The sequence below is a fragment of the Brassica oleracea genome, chromosome C3 (assembly GCF_000695525.1).
Source record: "Brassica oleracea var. oleracea cultivar TO1000 chromosome C3, BOL, whole genome shotgun sequence".
Lineage (NCBI taxonomy): Eukaryota > Viridiplantae > Streptophyta > Magnoliopsida > Brassicales > Brassicaceae > Brassica > Brassica oleracea.
Window position 1 is genome coordinate 11498059 of NC_027750.1, and position 18593 is coordinate 11516651.

At 32.3% G+C, this 18593-nt stretch overlaps 1 protein-coding gene and 1 non-coding gene across 2 annotated transcripts; one reads left to right on the forward strand and one right to left on the reverse strand.

Moving 5' to 3' along the window:
- Nucleotides 1-6229: 6229 nt before the first annotated feature.
- Nucleotides 6230-7810, forward strand: LOC106328023 (aquaporin TIP1-1). Its single transcript, XM_013766373.1, has 2 exons — nt 6230-6695; nt 7189-7810. Exons 1-2 carry the CDS (start codon nt 6312-6314, stop codon nt 7558-7560), a joined length of 756 nt encoding a protein of 251 aa, XP_013621827.1. The 5' UTR covers nt 6230-6311; the 3' UTR covers nt 7561-7810.
- Nucleotides 7811-18229: 10419 nt separating this feature from the next.
- Nucleotides 18230-18314, reverse strand: TRNAY-GUA. The gene is given in 2 exon segments: nt 18230-18265; nt 18278-18314. It is a non-coding gene; the product is annotated as a tRNA-Tyr (tRNA).
- Between the last annotated feature and the right edge of the window lie 279 nt (nt 18315-18593).

An 18593-nucleotide genomic window follows, 5' to 3' on the forward strand; every position in this document is an offset into this window, starting at 1 on the left:
TAAAATCAAGTTGTGGGTTAGTTTTGGCAAAAACCCCTTTTATTTTTCACATTGTAAAGTCATTTTTCATTTTTCTGGAAAAATTATATTTCTCAGATGTTTAGTTTACTTTTTTGGTTAAAACTTAAAACAAAAATGACAACACTTTCATATATATATATACTGTTAGATTAGCTGTCGCTATTAACTAGATGTTGCAAATAATTAAAAACTGCCGTCTTGGATATAAATAAGGGGTTTTTGTCCCTAGTAAATCGTCTGAGTCGTCTGAGATGTTGGAAGTCGTCTGGACGACAGAAGTGTAAGTCGTTAGGTACCGGTTTATTTTAAAAATAATTTATAAATCTTGTAAAAAAATATTTTGATGCGTGGAAAATAAAAATCAAGTAATTATAAACAGTTTTAAGTGATATAAATTAAGATATGATAAAATTGATTTGTTTTGAAGATAGATGAGTGGAAGTAGTGAATCATGAAATACTTTGGTTTAGGAGTTTGGCAAACATATGTTGTAGTATTGTATGTATTGTTAGGGTTAGATTTTGGAAAACTAAAATGTTTTTTTCAAAAATTAGTTTTCACCTATATGTGTTTATTTATGTGTATAGTAAACACTTTTCAAGTTTGATTTGATTTTATGAAGTCTTAATTATCTAATTAAAGACTTCATAAAATCAAATCAAACTTGAAAAGTGTTTACTATACACATAAATAAACACATATAGGTGAAAACTAATTTTTGAAAAAAACATTTTAGTTTTCCAAAATCTAACCCTAACAATACATACAATACTACAACATATGTTTGCCAAACTCCTAAACCAAAGTATTTAATGATTCACTACTTCCACTCATCTATCTTCAAAACAAATCAATTTTATCATATCTTAATTTATATCACTTAAAACTGTTTATAATTACTTGATTTTTATTTTTCACGCATCAAAATATTTTTTTACAAGATTTATAAATTATTTTTAAAATAAACCGGTACCAGACGACTTACACTTCAGTCGTCCAGACGACTTCCAACATCTCAGACGACTCAGACGATTTACTGGGGATATATTCGTAAAAATGGCTTCTATTTTTTTGTTTGGTCACAAAGGGTTGAGCTGTAATTTCACTAGGCTTTTAGATAAGACATGGCTGATTTTTGTTTCTCCGACTGATTTAGTGATCATGAGCTGGCTGAGTTATTTAATCTACAGCTGACTTATTGGAGGTATTATGGCTGGTTTTCGTATTTTCAGCCGTAATGAGCTTGATTAACAGTAAACTCAGCTTAATTACAGCTGACCTATTAGCAAAAGATTAATTACTAGAATATCATTCATTTGACGGCTAAGTTATTTGAAAATACAGCAGGCTTAATGTTTTCCAGTCTAGTTTCTACTGATTTATTAGCGAAAGATTAATTAATGATATAGTATTCACCCTGCGAATGACTTACATTTGTAGTTATGGCTGATTTATTAAGGTGAGTTATAAGTTCGTTTTGTTGCTGCCTTACCGATTTTCCATGTCATCAAAATTTATTTTCCAAGTCATTATTAATATTACGACAGTCAAAATTAGGGTTTATGTTAAAGACGTCGTGTCTTGTTCTTCATCTTCATCTTCTTCTTCATCATCATCTTTTTCTTCTTCTTCTTCTTCATCTACCTTCTTCTTTTGATACCCATACCTGATATTTTGAAATATCTTCTTCATTTACTTTTATTTTCTCATTTTTATTATTTTCATTCATCTATTTCTGAAATCTTATGAATCCGGTAATTATTGTTTTCGCGACGACAAAGACATAAAATTGAGCTAGTTAAAAGGAAGGCGGAGAAACAAAGTAGGCAGAGAAGACGAAGTTGACGAAGAAGATGACAAATTTAAAAGCCGTTTTGATATGTTCGACGAATCGAACGATGCCTTATCTGAAGATGATAAATTCAGTTTATACAATGAGTCTCCAACACAAGACAAGGATTCACCAAGGCTACCTCATAAGAAGAGACCTCACAACATTTTGATGACTGGATCGAAAAGGAATCCATAGGTTAAGGTTGGAGTTATGTCAACGAATTGGATGAAATATCAGTTACTTATAAATAATGAGTAATCACCGAGTCACCAATTAAGAAATGTTTGCTTTTTAATTGAGGAGTCGTTGAAAAGAAACGGAAATGAATTTGGTCGTTCACATACGATGCATAAATAATTTGTACATATATAACCTGAAAATTTGATTACTCTTTTTCATGGAGAAAATGTTAACTCTTAATTGATCAGGAAAAAATGTTTTTAGACAAAAAAAAAATGGTTACTATGTCCCATTAAAATAATTTCATATACTTTACGTCTCATTAGGTTAATTATTTTCAAAATGATAATAATGTCCTTAGTTTCAATTATAAATTTGAAATTACAATTAACAAAAAAAATTATTGAATATTAAAATATTAAAATATAATAAATAATTAAAGTAATTAAAATAAAAGAAACATTAAAAATTCTCAAAGAAAAGGAAACCCTAAAAGTTGAAGGTGGCGTGAGAAGAAGGCTTGCCACGATTTTTTTTCTTCTGAAAAATCGATTTTTTTAATATATGGACACTAAATATTTCCAAATATTTTCTTCTCATATTTACATAACTGGTTATTGTTATCCGTAGAATACAGTAAATTTGTAGAACTCGGTTTCTACAGGTTTTTAGTTTTATAGTAATGTGTAGATTTCGATTTCTGCAAATTTTAGATTTATAGTAATCTGTAAATTCTAATTTCTACAGATATTATGGTGATAGGTTAAACGCAAAATGTGTATTCTAAATATTTTTAAAGTACTATTATTTACGTAGATCATATATTCTAAACATACTAGATTCAATGAAAAAAAAGAAATTTTATTTTCTATTTCGTAAAATACCAATTCTACTTTATGTTAAACAAAATTTGAAATTATGATTTAAACATTTTTAGAGCTGAAAAAAATACCACTAAATTCATATAAGTATTTCATTAGTAGTTACTATTTTTCTAATGTTTTTAGTTTGTAAAATATTTATTTAATTTATTTTCGAAATTACTAAAGGGCATTAGTAGCAAAAAAGATACAAAATATGAATTATACTAATGGGACATAGTTATTATTTTTTTGGCTTAAAAAAACAATTTTCCATGATGATTATTACTATATTATTAATTATTTACATCCTCTTTAAGATTAATTTAGAGCACTGGAATACAATACTAGTAACTATACCGACCACAGTCCCCACAATTCACCCAAAAGAAAGACAGAAAAGATAGTATGATCAAGTACACCAACCCTAATCATTTTCATAATTAGTGAAGTAGAAAAGTGAAGATGATGAGCACCTAATGAACTTGTTAAATTCTGATATATTTAATTGCTAGGAATTTAACAAGACAAAAGGAGAAAAAATACGTTTCACAGATCTATGTAAAAGGGTTCAATAAGAAATTATTAGTTCAATACTTCAGTAGTTTTTTCCTTGTTACAGTAGATAAACTGAAGTCACTACGACTATAGTAGTTTCAAGCAATGTTTTCAAAACTGAACTGATTCGCTGGTTGAACCAATTTCGAACATGAATCGGTCATATAACTGGATCGAGTCAAATAATTGGTTCATCCATGTAGCCGGGTAGAATTTCAAAACTATTAAACTCGATAAATCCATTTAAAATATCAAAAATCCATAAACCAATCATATAAATAAAAAACTAATTTATATGTATTATGTTTTATATTTTATTATGTTTTAGATTTGGTATTTATTTCTATTTTAATTTTGTACTATATTTACTAATACTAATTTTAAATTTATATACTAAAAATATATTAAATCAAGTTATTGAGCTAGGTTTGATCCGGTTATATCATATTGGACCGTGATTCAAATAGTTATCCAGTTCAGTTTCGATTCTGGTTTTTAAACCATTGGTTTCATGTATTTTGTTTATCAAAACATTTCTAAAAACCAACTTTTTCGATTTAGATCATTTATCGGGATCCAAGAAGTTTTTTTCTTGAACTTGGCTAAGTTTATCATGACCGAACCTATTTATCCACGTGTACGGTGGGTCCTTTCACAGTTTAAGAGAACTTGAAGTTGAAAATCAGCTAATCAAGAGTCATCCATCAAATATGAAGTATTTATGATGGTCAGTGTATTTTTTTTTTTTGGACTAAATGATGGTCAGTGTTTTGCTACTATAGTTTGTAGAGTTACATGTGACACTGAGAAGAAAGAACTAGAACGCTCGTGATAGATCGAATAAGCTATGCAGAATGCAAACCATTTGATAGAGGCGTGAGCTATCTATCAGTGTTTAATGCGATCATCCCCAAAACAATGAATCTATCTAAGCACCTAACAGTGCACAGCGATCTAGGTAAAAATATAGTACAACTTTATAAATCAAAGAAAAGTTTCACATGTTTATCAGTTATTCGTTTGAAAAGATGATATTAATTTTTTTGAAGAAACATTTTAAGGGATCCAACTTCATCCCGTGTTATATGATAAGACCAACTTTTCAATGTATAGTTGGTTTGGTTAATGAAATTAGACGTTTCTCCAAACACACACGACTCCCGTTCCTTGTGTGTTCACAATAACGCAATTGCTTTAAACCCTTTCAATTTATACAAAACTGGGATCTTATCTATATAAAGTACTAGTTAAATTGTCTGAACCATTCATAAAACTTGAAACAATGTTTTAAAGATTCGTATTAATATAAAACACTAATGAAATATTACGGCATATAATAACATTCAAAATTGTAGTTTTGTATACAGTATTCAAACAACAAGCTACCTCTATATATATCTTTATAAATAAAAAAACTACCTCTATATATTTATACTCCTTTATTTTATTTCCTCCACTTTTTAGCCTCTCTAGTTTTCCAAATCGTAACACACGCATAAAAGGGACAGATTGCAACGTAGTGGTATTCATTCATAAATGATTTTATTTTTCTTAAGTGGAGGACCGTCATGCAAATACCTTTTGCCCAAAATATTATTAGTCCACAAACCAAAATGCAAACGCTTAGACAATAGGTTAACGTTATCTGTCTGTCTTTCTCTTAAGTGATTGGAGCACCAAAGAAAATTATTCAATAGTTATTGAAATAAGCTTCTTTTTTTTTGTGTAATTATTGAAATAAGCTTATAGCAGATACAAAATTCAACGTTCTGCGTGTCCATCGTTTTACAACATTTTGAACTATATCCTGACTTATAATACAAAGCTTTCCTTGTCATTAAATTAGTGAATTTCAGTTTTTTAGGACAACGATCATAGACAACAAGATAACATCTTATAATTTGTTCGTATAGTGAGGCGAATAAGCCACTAAAATAAAACGCATGATTTGTTAAAAAGATTATTAATGCTATATAAATATCGTTAACAATAATATAAACAGTATTTGTCCATACAAAAATTGTCCATAATAGAAGGTTAGTATGTAATGTCACTGTGGATATTATATTCATGAAACCAGCCGTGACTTATCGACTCAGAATTCTCTTTTCAAGTATAAGGATCCACGAAAGTAACTTTTTTTTTAACAAAATATTGAACTTGTTTATATCAAATCTTCTTCTTTTTAGGGATTTTCTTTATAATTCTACTAGAGGTAATATTTTTTTTTTAAAGATAGGTCTGGTCTACTGCTGACGAGGTGAATTTCTTTATTGGACTTAACACTGGTTACAAACTTACAATGATACTAATGCTGGAGGCTGAAACTAAAAAGAAATACAAACTTAGAAAAAGCTTTTTATATTAGTTTCTTATTTTTATGTAGAAAAATAAAATATTCATGAAAATTTTGGAAAAGGTTGGAGAAAATAAACTTTTACCGCCACGAACAAAAAGAAAATTGTATTTCCTTTTGACCTGTTTTGACCTCTAGATCATTCTCGAGAGAGAATCTAAAAAGACAAAAGCCCCATTATGCAGTTACATGACAAGTCATTATCCTCCACGTAGATAGGTCGGCTACGCTTCGCTGCACATACATCGATATTACTTGTTTAGCCGGTTCCTAAATATATTCAAACAAATTTGAAACTCACCCGACCCAATGAAATAATCTCCAACCATATTTATTGTATATTTGTTTATTTCTTCATAATTTATCAACCGGTAACCAGTTACCAACATGGCGCCACCTCATATATAAATAAGAGTAGAGAGGAGACCAAAAAATCATCAATCCATCTCACTCTTCTATCATCCACAAGTTTTAATCTCAGCCGTTCAGTCTCTCTCCGATCATGCCGATCAGAAACATTGCCGTTGGTCGTGCCGATGAGGCCACCCGTCCCGACGCCTTAAAGGCGGCGTTGGCTGAGTTTATATCAACTATGATCTTTGTTTTCGCCGGCTCAGGCTCCGGGATGGCTTTTAACAAGCTCACTGAAAATGGAGCCACCACTCCCTCCGGCCTCGTAGCCGCCGCACTTGCACACGCTTTTGGACTCTTTGTCGCTGTCTCAGTCGGCGCCAACATCTCCGGTGGACACGTTAACCCCGCCGTCACTTTCGGCGCTTTTGTTGGTGGTAACATCACTCTCCTCCGTGGTATTCTTTACTGGATTGCTCAGCTACTCGGTTCCGTCGTCGCTTGTCTCCTCCTAAAGTTCGCCACCGGCGGTTTGGTACGAAACGTTACTATTTTGCTCTTTATTTTTATATTTAATTTTTTCACGTTGGAAGAAAAGCATAGTATAAAAAAATGTTTTGAGTTGAAGTTACCTAATTATTTTAAAGAAATATACCTATAATAGCACTATTTTTTTATTACAAAATAGAATAAAAACCAAAAAAAATAAAAATATCATTTATTAAAAGTTAAAAAAGACTTTTTCATTTTCATTTTATATTTAGATTTATGATTAGTGATTGTAATGGGGGATCTAATGTTTATGAGGCCATTGTGGGATTTTATGGTTTAGAATTTAGTGGATTGGATCATGGTAATAGTTTAAGGTTCAAAGCAATTTAGTTATTTTATCTTTTCAAAAATGCGATTTTGAAAAATTGTATGCTATTTTTGTCATAATTTTTGGTGCCATATAAGAATTTTCCTATTTTAACTTAGATTTTTCCTAACTTCTTCGTCAAGTAGAATTAACAATATGATTTTTCTAGGTGGTGCCGGCTTTTGGCCTCTCAGCGGGAGTAGGAGTTTCAAATGCTTTGGTTTTCGAGATCGTAATGACATTTGGGCTAGTTTACACAGTCTACGCCACCGCCGTTGATCCCAAGAACGGGAGTCTTGGAACAATCGCTCCTATTGCAATAGGTTTCATAGTCGGTGCCAATATCTTAGCCGGAGGGGCATTTAGTGGAGCCTCCATGAACCCCGCTGTGGCTTTCGGACCAGCGGTGGTGAGCTGGTCGTGGAACAACCACTGGGTCTATTGGGCTGGACCTCTTATCGGCGGTGGAGTCGCCGGACTCATCTACGAGGTTTTCTTTATCAACACCACACATGAACAGCTCCCCACCACCGACTACTGAATGGATGTCTCTATGTTTCTCATGCTACTTAGTTTGTTGTCTTTGAATATTAATGTTTTGTTTTTCAGTTTGAGTAATTTCGTATCAACATGGGTTTATGACCGTCGGATCTGTTCCGTTGATTTCTAGAGTGGTAATTGCAACTATACTGTGAATTACCGATTACGTATCTATCTCATCTTAAGCTTGTCCCAATTGTATGCCATTTTTCCATCTTGAATGTCCATTATGTCCTTATCACTTTATTAGACATTAACCTATTTAAATCCAGAGACTTATGCAAATGAGTTGTTGTATAGTATATTTGACAATAATTGTATTCTAATGACCTATATATGTGATTCGATTATTACATAACTTCTTAAAATGAGAAAAGAGACTATGAATATACAATTTTATCATTAATAATAACAATATAAAAACCATTTTGGTGTTAAGGTAATTAAAATGCCTTAGAAAACTTTGATACTGAGTTTCGGTATGTTAATTAACGTCAAACATATCAGTAACACCTATAGTATTGTTTTTTGTTTTAAATACTTCATTCATCTTCTTCCCTTAAATGGGAATTATTTGAAGTTACAAATCAAACACAAAGTGAATCATATATAGAAGAAACGAATATACAAGACCTTCCCAAACTTCTGTGAAGCTATAATTAGATACTTCAAATGGTAGAACTGAGTGAAATATCCACTTTGAAAACATGCTAGAAAGCAAATTAACCTAAAGAAAATAATTCTTACGAGATTTATATACGGTTGAATGTGTAACTAATTACAAACACATTGTATATTTACATTAGTTGTTAGGAATCACAACTCAACGGAATAAAGGTTTTAGATGATTTTTCTTGTAAGCATGTAACAAGATATTATTTGTAAGTTTTGCTAGTTAGTTTGGTAAATCTACCAACGCTGTCAGATAATTCCAATTAACTTGAGGGGCAAGTTAACTCATTAAATTGAAGTTTGATGGGTTAAGGAAAAAAGAAAATATATCGAGCTTAGGAATGTTTCCATATTATTATCACGAAAAGATGTAGCTTCGTCCTATATAAAGAGTTCTCATGAATAGATGTTCTACCAAGATAAACACATTGAAAGGTTTAATTTTGAGAGAGTTTCTAAATCTAATAAGAAGTGCTAGTTCTTATAAAAAAATGTGAGATATAAAACTAAGTCCCACATTGGAGAATTAGACAAGGAGTGTCTAATATATAAAGAGATGTTCAACTCTAATTAGTACGAGCTCTTTTAGGAAGAAACCCAAAAGTAAATACATGCGGGCTAGCCAATTAGGCCCAAAGTGGACAATATCGTACTAATCGAATAATATAGAGTTGGACATGGGCTCACACAATTCCAACAATTGATATCGGAGCCAGGTTGACGAGAAATCTGCAAGAAGACCAGAATACCCTACGAGTAGGAACAGAGCCCATCGAATTAGGATTGTGAGGTATGTGGCAGAGATCAAGTCAGAAGATCCTGAAAGTCAATTGTGGGACACAAGATGAATATAGTCCTTAGTTTGAGGGAGATAATGTGAGATATCAAACTAAGTCCCACATTGAAAAATTAGACAATGAGTGTTTAATATATAAAGAGATGTCCAACTCTAATTAGTACGAGGCCTTTTGGGAAGGAGCCCAAAAGTAAATTATGCGGACTAGCTAATTAGGCCCAAAGTAGACAATATCGTACTAATCGGATAATATAGAATTGGACATGAGCTCACACAATTCAAACGAACACCAGTATTATGATAGATACATCATGTAAATTTGTTACTTGACTTTCATATAAACTGCATAGACCAAAAATCAAATTCGGATGACCAACTAGAAATAAGTTTGTTCCCAACAGAAATCGAGGAATGAAATTCATCGTCGAACTATGTGGTTCTTTACAAAAGAAAATATTGTTTTCATATATGTGTGGAATGTGTCAATAATTAGGTTAAAAATTAGTTTGAAGATTATATTCACCATGCATGTAGGTTCTTAGTTTTGTTAACACCCATGTAGATATCCTTTTTCTCACCTACTCTTGTAATAAGCATATGATCATTTCGTAAAGCCAAAGCCTGCAACAGTTTTATTAAGAAAGGTCGATGGTTCTAGTGTTCTACTGTCGACTACGTACGTTTTTTTGTCTATTATAATGTCAATAATACTCCGAGATCCATGTGCGTATATGGCAAAATTTACCTAACATTCTGTACCTTCCCTTTTCCCTAGAAATGTTATTTTGAACTTTTGTGACTGAATAATACAGCAAGGGATTTGGCATATCGATGACTGCTTGCTTTTCGTCTTGCCATGGACTCCAGAAGACTCCTTCAAAATGACGGAAATCTCCACCCTTCCTCTCTGGGTCAACCTCAAAAACATCCCAGATTGTTGCTACTCTCGTTTGGGGATAAGTCATGTGGCATCAGGCCTTGGCGAACCCATCCTTACCCACAAACCTCGACTTGATCCTACTACAGTGGGTGAAGCAAAAGTATTAGTTGAGATGGAGCTTGATAGAGATTTCCCGAAGATTATTGCACTTGATGATAAACAAGGTAATATATTTCTTGTTGAGGTTGAATACACGTGGATACCGTCTACTTGTGGAAGGTGTGGAAATCTTGGCCACAAAGAGAAGCGGTGCCTTCTGACATCTAAGCCGGAGAATGTCTTGCAGCAGCAAGAAGAACAACATGACCGCTCTGACATTCCTGTGGTGGATATTGATGTTATTCTCCAACAAAGGGATTCAAAAACCGCAAAATCCTCACCAACTGCCAACCCAATGAAACCAAAGGTTAAAGCTAACCTCCCTATCTCTACTGCAAAATCTGATATTGTTGTGACTCAGAGTACTAAGGTTTTAAAGGATCAAAATATTGTCGAGACCAGACATCAACTCCTAGTAGTTGACCATGGCGTCTCTGCGAATCACTCCTATTGTTCAGGCTTTGACCAGGAAACATGCAACACATTATCTGGAATTCAGTCACCTTCTTCTCATTCACAGCATGAGGAGCCCGCTAAAACGCTAATCTCTGTTACCATTCCTTCTCCGTTAGTAGATTCGCAATCTACTCCTACTCATTCACAGATTATGGAGACTTCTCCATCAAACATTACCAACAACGCGGTCTTAGGATCATCTGACGTTGGTGCCTTTGTCACATCACCGGTTCACTGTGCATTTGAGAGTCCTTCTCATTTTACGATACTTGGAGATGTGGACGAAGATGAAATTGAGCCTTCTACCGAGTTCAGCTTGACAAGAGGTGGCAGGGAATCAAAGGCTCCTATCAAATACCACAATATGGAATGGAAGACGGTCCGAGGGAGAGGTAAGCGAGGTCGACGTGGCCGAAGTTCCTCTCATTAGGTTATGTTTTCATACCATTATTGGTCTATGTTCTCTACCTTTACCTTTGTTGCATTGGTTTGGGGTAAAAAGCTCATGAGGCTTGTCTCGTGAAAACTTTATCAAACTATAAGACCTAGGTCTTCGCTTGTAACCGTTTATGTTTTAATTTGAAAGCCCTTAATTCAAAAAAAAATAAAATACAAAGAGTACACTCATGAGTCATGCCATATTTTGCAAATCATACGGCACTTACAAGTAACAAAACTGATTGTATTAAGTAGAAGAGGTCGGTCGCATGAACTCAACGCATACTTTCCTTACACGAAAAAATTAAAATTTCTCTAATCAATCTACAGTGAAAGTTGAACCGAGTTCTAGTACAATGTTTGGAATATTTGAGTATTTCGTGTAACAATGTTCTAGCAAATCTCTATCGGAGTAAAGACTAAATATTTTGAGTAAAGCACTTAGATCAAACTTGTTGGCATTTACTTATAGCCATGTTTCCCTGATAGTGATACTATAAAAATTGAAAATACATGCAAATTAAACAAGATCATCAAGGCACTAATTGAATTAACCACGTTCTGACACGCAAATAGATATCAAAAATGTTAAAAATTAAAAAAAAAAAAAATGGTATAGAGATTCGCACGAGGGACAAAGCCAAAACACTATCAAAAGTGATGGGAAAATGGGACCGTAAAAGAGGACAGCTCTCGCTATCTGCTTAGAAAGTAAATAAGCCGGGAAGTGACCTTGCATGAAATTATTTGTGTTTGGTCCCACTTTCTTCTGTTTTTGTTTTGTCTTTCTCTTCCAATTATTTACAGTCTCTAGGGAGCTGGGAATGATATGTTTGATTTCCTCATGAATTTTGTTGAACCATGATCATATGTATAAGTTTTAGTGAGGAAAATATACCTCATGACTCTTTAAAACAGTTTTAAATATTCTCACTCGTTTAACTTTTTTTTTTGCTTGCATCTTCTTTCTTTTATACAACCGAAAGAGATCACATAGTGAAAGATATTGAACTTCTTTTCACAAAGATATGGTTTTATTTCGAATTTTTTTTCTTCTATATAAAAAGTAAAATGCGTACGTAATATTGCATATGCACGTACGTAACACGTTCATGGGTTTGCGGAGAGAAATTGTTTACAATTTGAATTCATATGGGCCGGTGCCTAACATTCTCTCCAGCATTATTTTTAAGAAAATATTACGCGTCGGTTTCTATGTTTATAATATACAGTTTTTGTTATTCAGACACTTTCATCTCTCATTTTCTCTTCTTTTAACACTCGATTCTCATTTTTCTTGTCATATTAAAAACCGTTACTACACTTGTTCTATTATTTCTAATCGAAACCTAACTAACTACTAAAATATTAAATCAGGTGTCACAAATCATTTTCTTTTCTCTTTCTTTTTCCTTATATTTCTTAAAAATTAAAACACTATCATTCTTTTTAGTTTTTTTATCTCCTCTTTCTCCTCCTAAATTCTTTTATTTTTTTCTGTAAAACAAAATCATTTTAGAAGAAGATGATGACGATGAGATCAGTTTTTGTAGTCCTTAGTCAGCCTCCGGTACAACCAGCCGAAGAAAAAAATGAAGAAGGAGATGAGGACAAAGACAACGACGACGATGGTGACGAAGACGACGATTAGGACATATATGACGACGGCTAGAATGAAGATAGTAAAGACAAAATATGATTTTGAGATAATTAGTTTGTTTGGAAGACTACGCTTCAACGTTTGCAATCCTCAACTCATTTGTCACCGTGGATTTAACTGTTGTTCCGGTGATCGGTAACTCCGATGAACTCGGTTTGTGCTTATGGATGCTTCCTAATGATCTTAACGAGCCGGCTAAGACCAATTTTGAGTTCATGTTTGCTGATTATGATATACTCATCGACTTCGAGTATCTAAACTATGTCCACGTTCAGACCAAAACATAGCCTCTTCTGTTAATTAAAAACGACCAGTGTTTTGACGGGAAAATGGACATTTAATTCCAGAAGTATTTGAAATCGGCAGTTTTAATACTCAAGTATTGCTTGCGCATATTTATTCCTCAACTAATAGTTGACTGCGCAAAATTGGGAACAAAATAGTCAACTGTTAACTGATGAACGGAAAATAACGGTTTCCGTCAACTTTTTAACGGTAAAATATTATAATCATGATTTTGCGCAGTCAATGATTAATTGGGGAATAAATATGCGCATATAATACTTGAATATTTAATTTTCCGATTGAAAATACTTGAGGAATTAAAAACTCATTTTTTTCTTTATATTTCGTATAAGATTGAAAGTCACTAACATCAATCCCTTTAAAAAAACACATAAGTAAAAATATTTTCAAGTTAAATAAAATCATTATACGAGATATTTACCTTTAGAAATAGATTGTTGATTTTTTACAATGACATATAAAATAATACAAAATAATTACAGTTACATCGTATTGTTGATGTACTTCATGTTTAAATCACTTTAGATGATTTTTAAAATAATTCATAGCTAGAAAGGTTCATAATTTGAAATAATATACAAGATATTTAATCCCGGAAAAAGATTTATTTAGTTTATAAAAGCATAAAAAATAACATAAGATAATTACATTTGCATTGTATTGCTGATATACAATATATGAATGTGTAAAGTACATATAATTATATATGATCATCTAAAGTAGAGATCCAATGTACAACATATAATTGTCTAATAGATAAAACTTTTGTATATTGGTTATATCTAACTTGAGAATATTTCAAATTATGATTTTCTAAAAAAAAGAGTGTTGTTTTTAATTCCTTAAGTATTTTTAATCGGCAAGTTAAATACTCAAGTATTATATGCGCATATTTGTTCTCCAAATAATCATTGACTGCGCAAAATCATGATTAAAATATTCTACCGTTAAAAAGTTGACGGAAACCGTTATTTTCCGTTCATCAGTTAACCAGTTGACTATTTTGTTCTCAATTTTGCGCAGTCAACTATTAGTTGGGGAATAAATATGCGCAAGCAATACTTGAGTATTAAAACTGCCGATTTCAAATACTTCGGGAATTAAATGCTCATTTTCCCGTGTTTTGACATGGATTTTTGCATATCATAGCTCCCTGCTTTCACCTACCCAGCTCAATCAATCAACCACAATGTAATTCTCCTCATTCAAACTCTTTTTATCTATGGTAGATGGCAATAGTCGCTTCGTTTACTAGATTTGGATTCACCTATTATATGTTCAAAGTGTATGTACAATGTATAACACGAGTTGACCCACTTGTGTTTATGCTTGTTGGCTTCTTCACTTCATAATCAAAACGAGGATAATCAGTAGGGAATTCAACATTGAGAAGTTGCATGCTCGAAACAGATAAGAAGACAAAGTATAAGAAGAAAGAGAAGCCGGTCGGTCAGAAACGTTTAAACAATTTTGTTGCTTCCCATTTTATGTGATTGAAAAAGAATAAGATGATTTTAGAGTTATCTTATTCATAAACAAACTTGATTAATTTATAAATGCATATTGAGAAATATGGTGTACATGTGTACAAATTTTGATGTAAATAATGAAACATACAACTGCCTACTAGTGAGGTGTACATGTGTACACATGTAAACCAATGTACATATGGAAAATGTCTAAACTAATGTACATGTGTACATATGCGAACAATGTACATTCATCAAGTATTTGAGTCCAGATAACATAACAGATCAAGTCCAACAGAAAATGGTGTATATGCCAGTAAGTCTACACATGGTTTTGGGCTAGTGCACATTGGTAAATTTTCTTGTAGAAAGCATTGTTATTTGTTTACACTTTGTTGCGTACATAATGTTATGCGTACACATGTACATCAAAAGATAAATCCAAAAAATGTTTGTGTACACTTTGTTGTGTACATAATGTTATGCGTACACATGTACATCAAAGATAAATCCAAAAAATATGAAAAAATGCTTACTATGACGCCATAAAATTTGTGAGGTGTGATGGCGAGAGGCGAGGTCACGGCGCTGTAAATATTTTGTCCGAGTCTGACGAGACAATATTTTGAGATTCATGGTAGAGCTCGGTTGAAGCGGTAGAAACACGGTGGAGAAGATGATATATAACTATAATACATTTTATTTATATGAGACTGATGAGTACTCAATCTCGTCAAATCATCTCTGCAACTTATATGGATTCTTTGCCGCCGCCAAAGGTATATCAATTTCTTTCACGACCGCACATTTCCGTTTGTTGGTTCAATTCAGAGAACAAATAGAGATAAAGTTACTTTTTGTTTGTGGCTCAGATTAAAAATAATTAAACAAAACAATGCATTTTCACTTTTCAAATACATTAAACACTAAACCCACGTTACCAGAAAAAAAAAAGGAAGAGAGAGAAAACAAAAGGTTTGGTTTTCGTTCAGGGGGTATTGGTGTCTTTGACCACTAACAAACTGTCTTAAAAATGTTGATAAAACTTGTAAACTGCCTTAGAGTGCAAATGACTCTATTTTTAATGTCTTTCTTTCTTCCATGACGTCACTTCTCAACAATATTTATAGTTACGAACCATGTTTCATTTAGATTTTTCTTTTCATATCAGATTTCTTAACATATAGGCAGGGCTAAAAACCTAAAACCATTCAAACTTGTTGATAGAAGACCGGTAACTATGGTCCATATTAATATCGTTTTCTAACAATTTCCAAATTTTCTGCTATTAATTTAAGGGAACACAAATATTTTCATAATATTTTGTTGAGCAAGAAAAATTGTGATTATCTTCGATCGTTGTCTAATTAAAAGTAAATAAGAGTTTTGAAAACTTACACTAGGACAACCAAGCATCTATGTTCAGGGAGATGCAAAAGCATAAGTAATCGGAAATATAAAGTTGTTGTGATGACGAGCGTATCCTCAAAATATATAAAGGTAAAAAAAAAATCCAACTTAATTAAAATTCTAATACTTACGAATTAATAACTTTTATTTACTTGGAAGTTACCACTTACTTCATCATCAATACTTACGGATTGATAACTCTAATTACATGGAAATTACTATTTACCTCATCATCGGCTACGCGGTTTTACTTTGAAAAAACGATAAAAAATCATTAAATACTTCAAAGGAAAGATAAAAAATCAAGTTCAATGGATGAATTCGAACGAAGATTATCATCAAAAACTCACAACCAAACAACATGAACTCTCTTGCAATAATAGTAAGGTATTAGAGTGTAATAGCTCCGACAAAGTAAAACACTGAGCTTTAGCACAAATGAGGTGATCTTCCCAGTGAGATTGAGCTTGTACACGATGCCATATTGAAACATGAAGAATCCCAAGCTCAAGATGGTCTCCAAAATCCGTCATCTTAATGTTTGGATATGCAGCTGTAAAAGAAAACACAATATTTACAAAAGGCTTTAGCTAAATTTTTATTTCCTCTTTGTACAAAACTATTTTTTTGTTGATGATTAATAAATTTAACATTTCATCAAAAAAAATATGGAGTACGATAACACAATGAAACATAAAATATTGAACAAACATTTTTCCTCCCACAATACTATAACATATGTTACCAAACCTAAACCAAAGAATATCATGATTCAATCTAAATTTACTCAATTTAAATTCACTCGTCTATGTTCAAAACAATTCAATTTTACTAGATTTTAATTCATGTCATTTAAAAGTATTTATAGTTACATTATTTCAAATTTTCTCCCATAAAAATATTTTTTATAAAATTTATAAATTATTTTTAAGATCTATTATATGAGAAACCTTCAAAAAATGCATACTGGTTTTTTGTTTGGTCATAAGAGGTTTGCTGTAATTTCACTAGGCTTTTGTGTTAATTTTGCATTTGACTGAAGTTAAAGTATACTTTGAATTTAAAATCAAGTTTTAGATCATTTTTGGTAAAGCTCGGTGTATTCAACTAATATCTTCATCCTTCACAAACATATATATATATATATATTTATATATATATTAATTGAAGTGTTGTAAGTAGAGCAATGAAATTTAGGTTATGGTTTAGAACTATGTTGGGAAAGGATGAAGTTATTCAATTATGGTTTAGAATTATGTTTGTGAAGGATGAAGATATTAGTTGAATTTTTGTTTGTAGACCAATGGAAAATCGGTTATGTCATGTGTTTAGGTTCGTATGATATATCAATAGTATTTTGTAATGGATTAAAAAGGTTTATATAACACTATCAGATAACATGTGACTATATTTAATATTAATGAATTTTTCAATAGGTCCAAAACTAATTATCATACATTACGTCCAAATAATACTCTAAATTAATAGAGTAGATGTAAAAAAAAAAAGAATCTAAACGAAAATGTAGAGAAAAAGAGATACGATCTATTAATCTCCACAAATATAAACCATATGCTAAGCATTTATAACACTAACTAATGCATTTGTATATAAATGGGACCTTTAGTTTTGACTAAAACTAGAGAATCTGAGGCGCTTGTTTTTTTACCAAAGGGTGACACGGCTCTGCAGAATGTACAACCATCGATGAACTAGAAGAGAGTACATTTACGGAGAAATAAAGTAACCAGAGAAACTAAACACTAGGCGGAAAATTTGCATTGTTTTTTTCGAGAAAAAAGAAAAGAAAAACACAAATACCATGAAATTAACAGCAAAGCTGGAGAAAATACCATCCTATGTTAGTGTCCAGATACAAATAAAAGACATTTCAGAAATTAAACTCTGTTACACCTTTTTTTTTTTTTTTGATAATCCAGGTATCCGGACCTTAGTTCGACTATCCCACCGCGTCCAACCGGAACTGGAAGGTCCCGGCGGCCAAACGGAAACCATGTTAAATCCGCTGTGGCCGGGTCTCGAACTCATGATGGCGGGCACCTCAGCCGAGGTTCCTATACCACCAGACCACGAGGCTCGGTTAACTCTGTTACACCTTACGAGTTCATGCGTCGTCTTATTAAAATGCACCCACAGCCAGTTTAAAACATCTACATTTTGTGAACAACACATTATCAGATTATTGACCCATATTAAATAGATGGGAAACCGCGTGCGTTGATGCATATACACGATTCTTTCTAAATTTGACAGTTGAAATTTTTATATCTAAGCCAGGGCTATATGCTGAATTATCGGCCTATCGTTACAAGATTAAAAGGCCCAAGGTATTTCCAAAAGGTAAAAAATAGAAACAGAGATTAGTAAGGCCCAAGAGAAAAAGGAGAAACTGCAAAAGAAAATTCCGACCTGCCGGAATCGAACCAGCGACCTAAAGATTATCTGCATCTACTACAGTCTTCCGCTCTACCAACTGAGCTAAGGTCGGTACTTGCTTATATGATCTATTAATCTATATTGACATTTATATTCACTTTTTTTTGGGTTAAACATTGCATTCATAATTTAATGACCAGAGTTAATCCTTTAAATCATGTATTTACAGTACAACTCACTTAAGATACTATTTTGGAAATACTCAAATCTTATTCTCTAAAAATATAAGATAAATCATTGAAACATAAAAAGAATACTGTAGAATTTTTTAAATAATCAATGAAGTACTGTAGAGAGGGAAAAGGACATTACTTAAAAGGAGACAATGTAT

Excerpts from the sequence above, each read along its gene's own strand:
- LOC106328023 (XM_013766373.1), top strand. The coding sequence starts at position 6,312 with ATGCCGATCAGAAACATTGCCGTTGGTCGTGCCGATGAGGCCACCCGT. Across the intron at positions 6,696-7,188 it reads AGTTCGCCACCGGCGGTTTG|GTGGTGCCGGCTTTTGGCCT; the intron begins GTACGAAACGTT and ends TGATTTTTCTAG.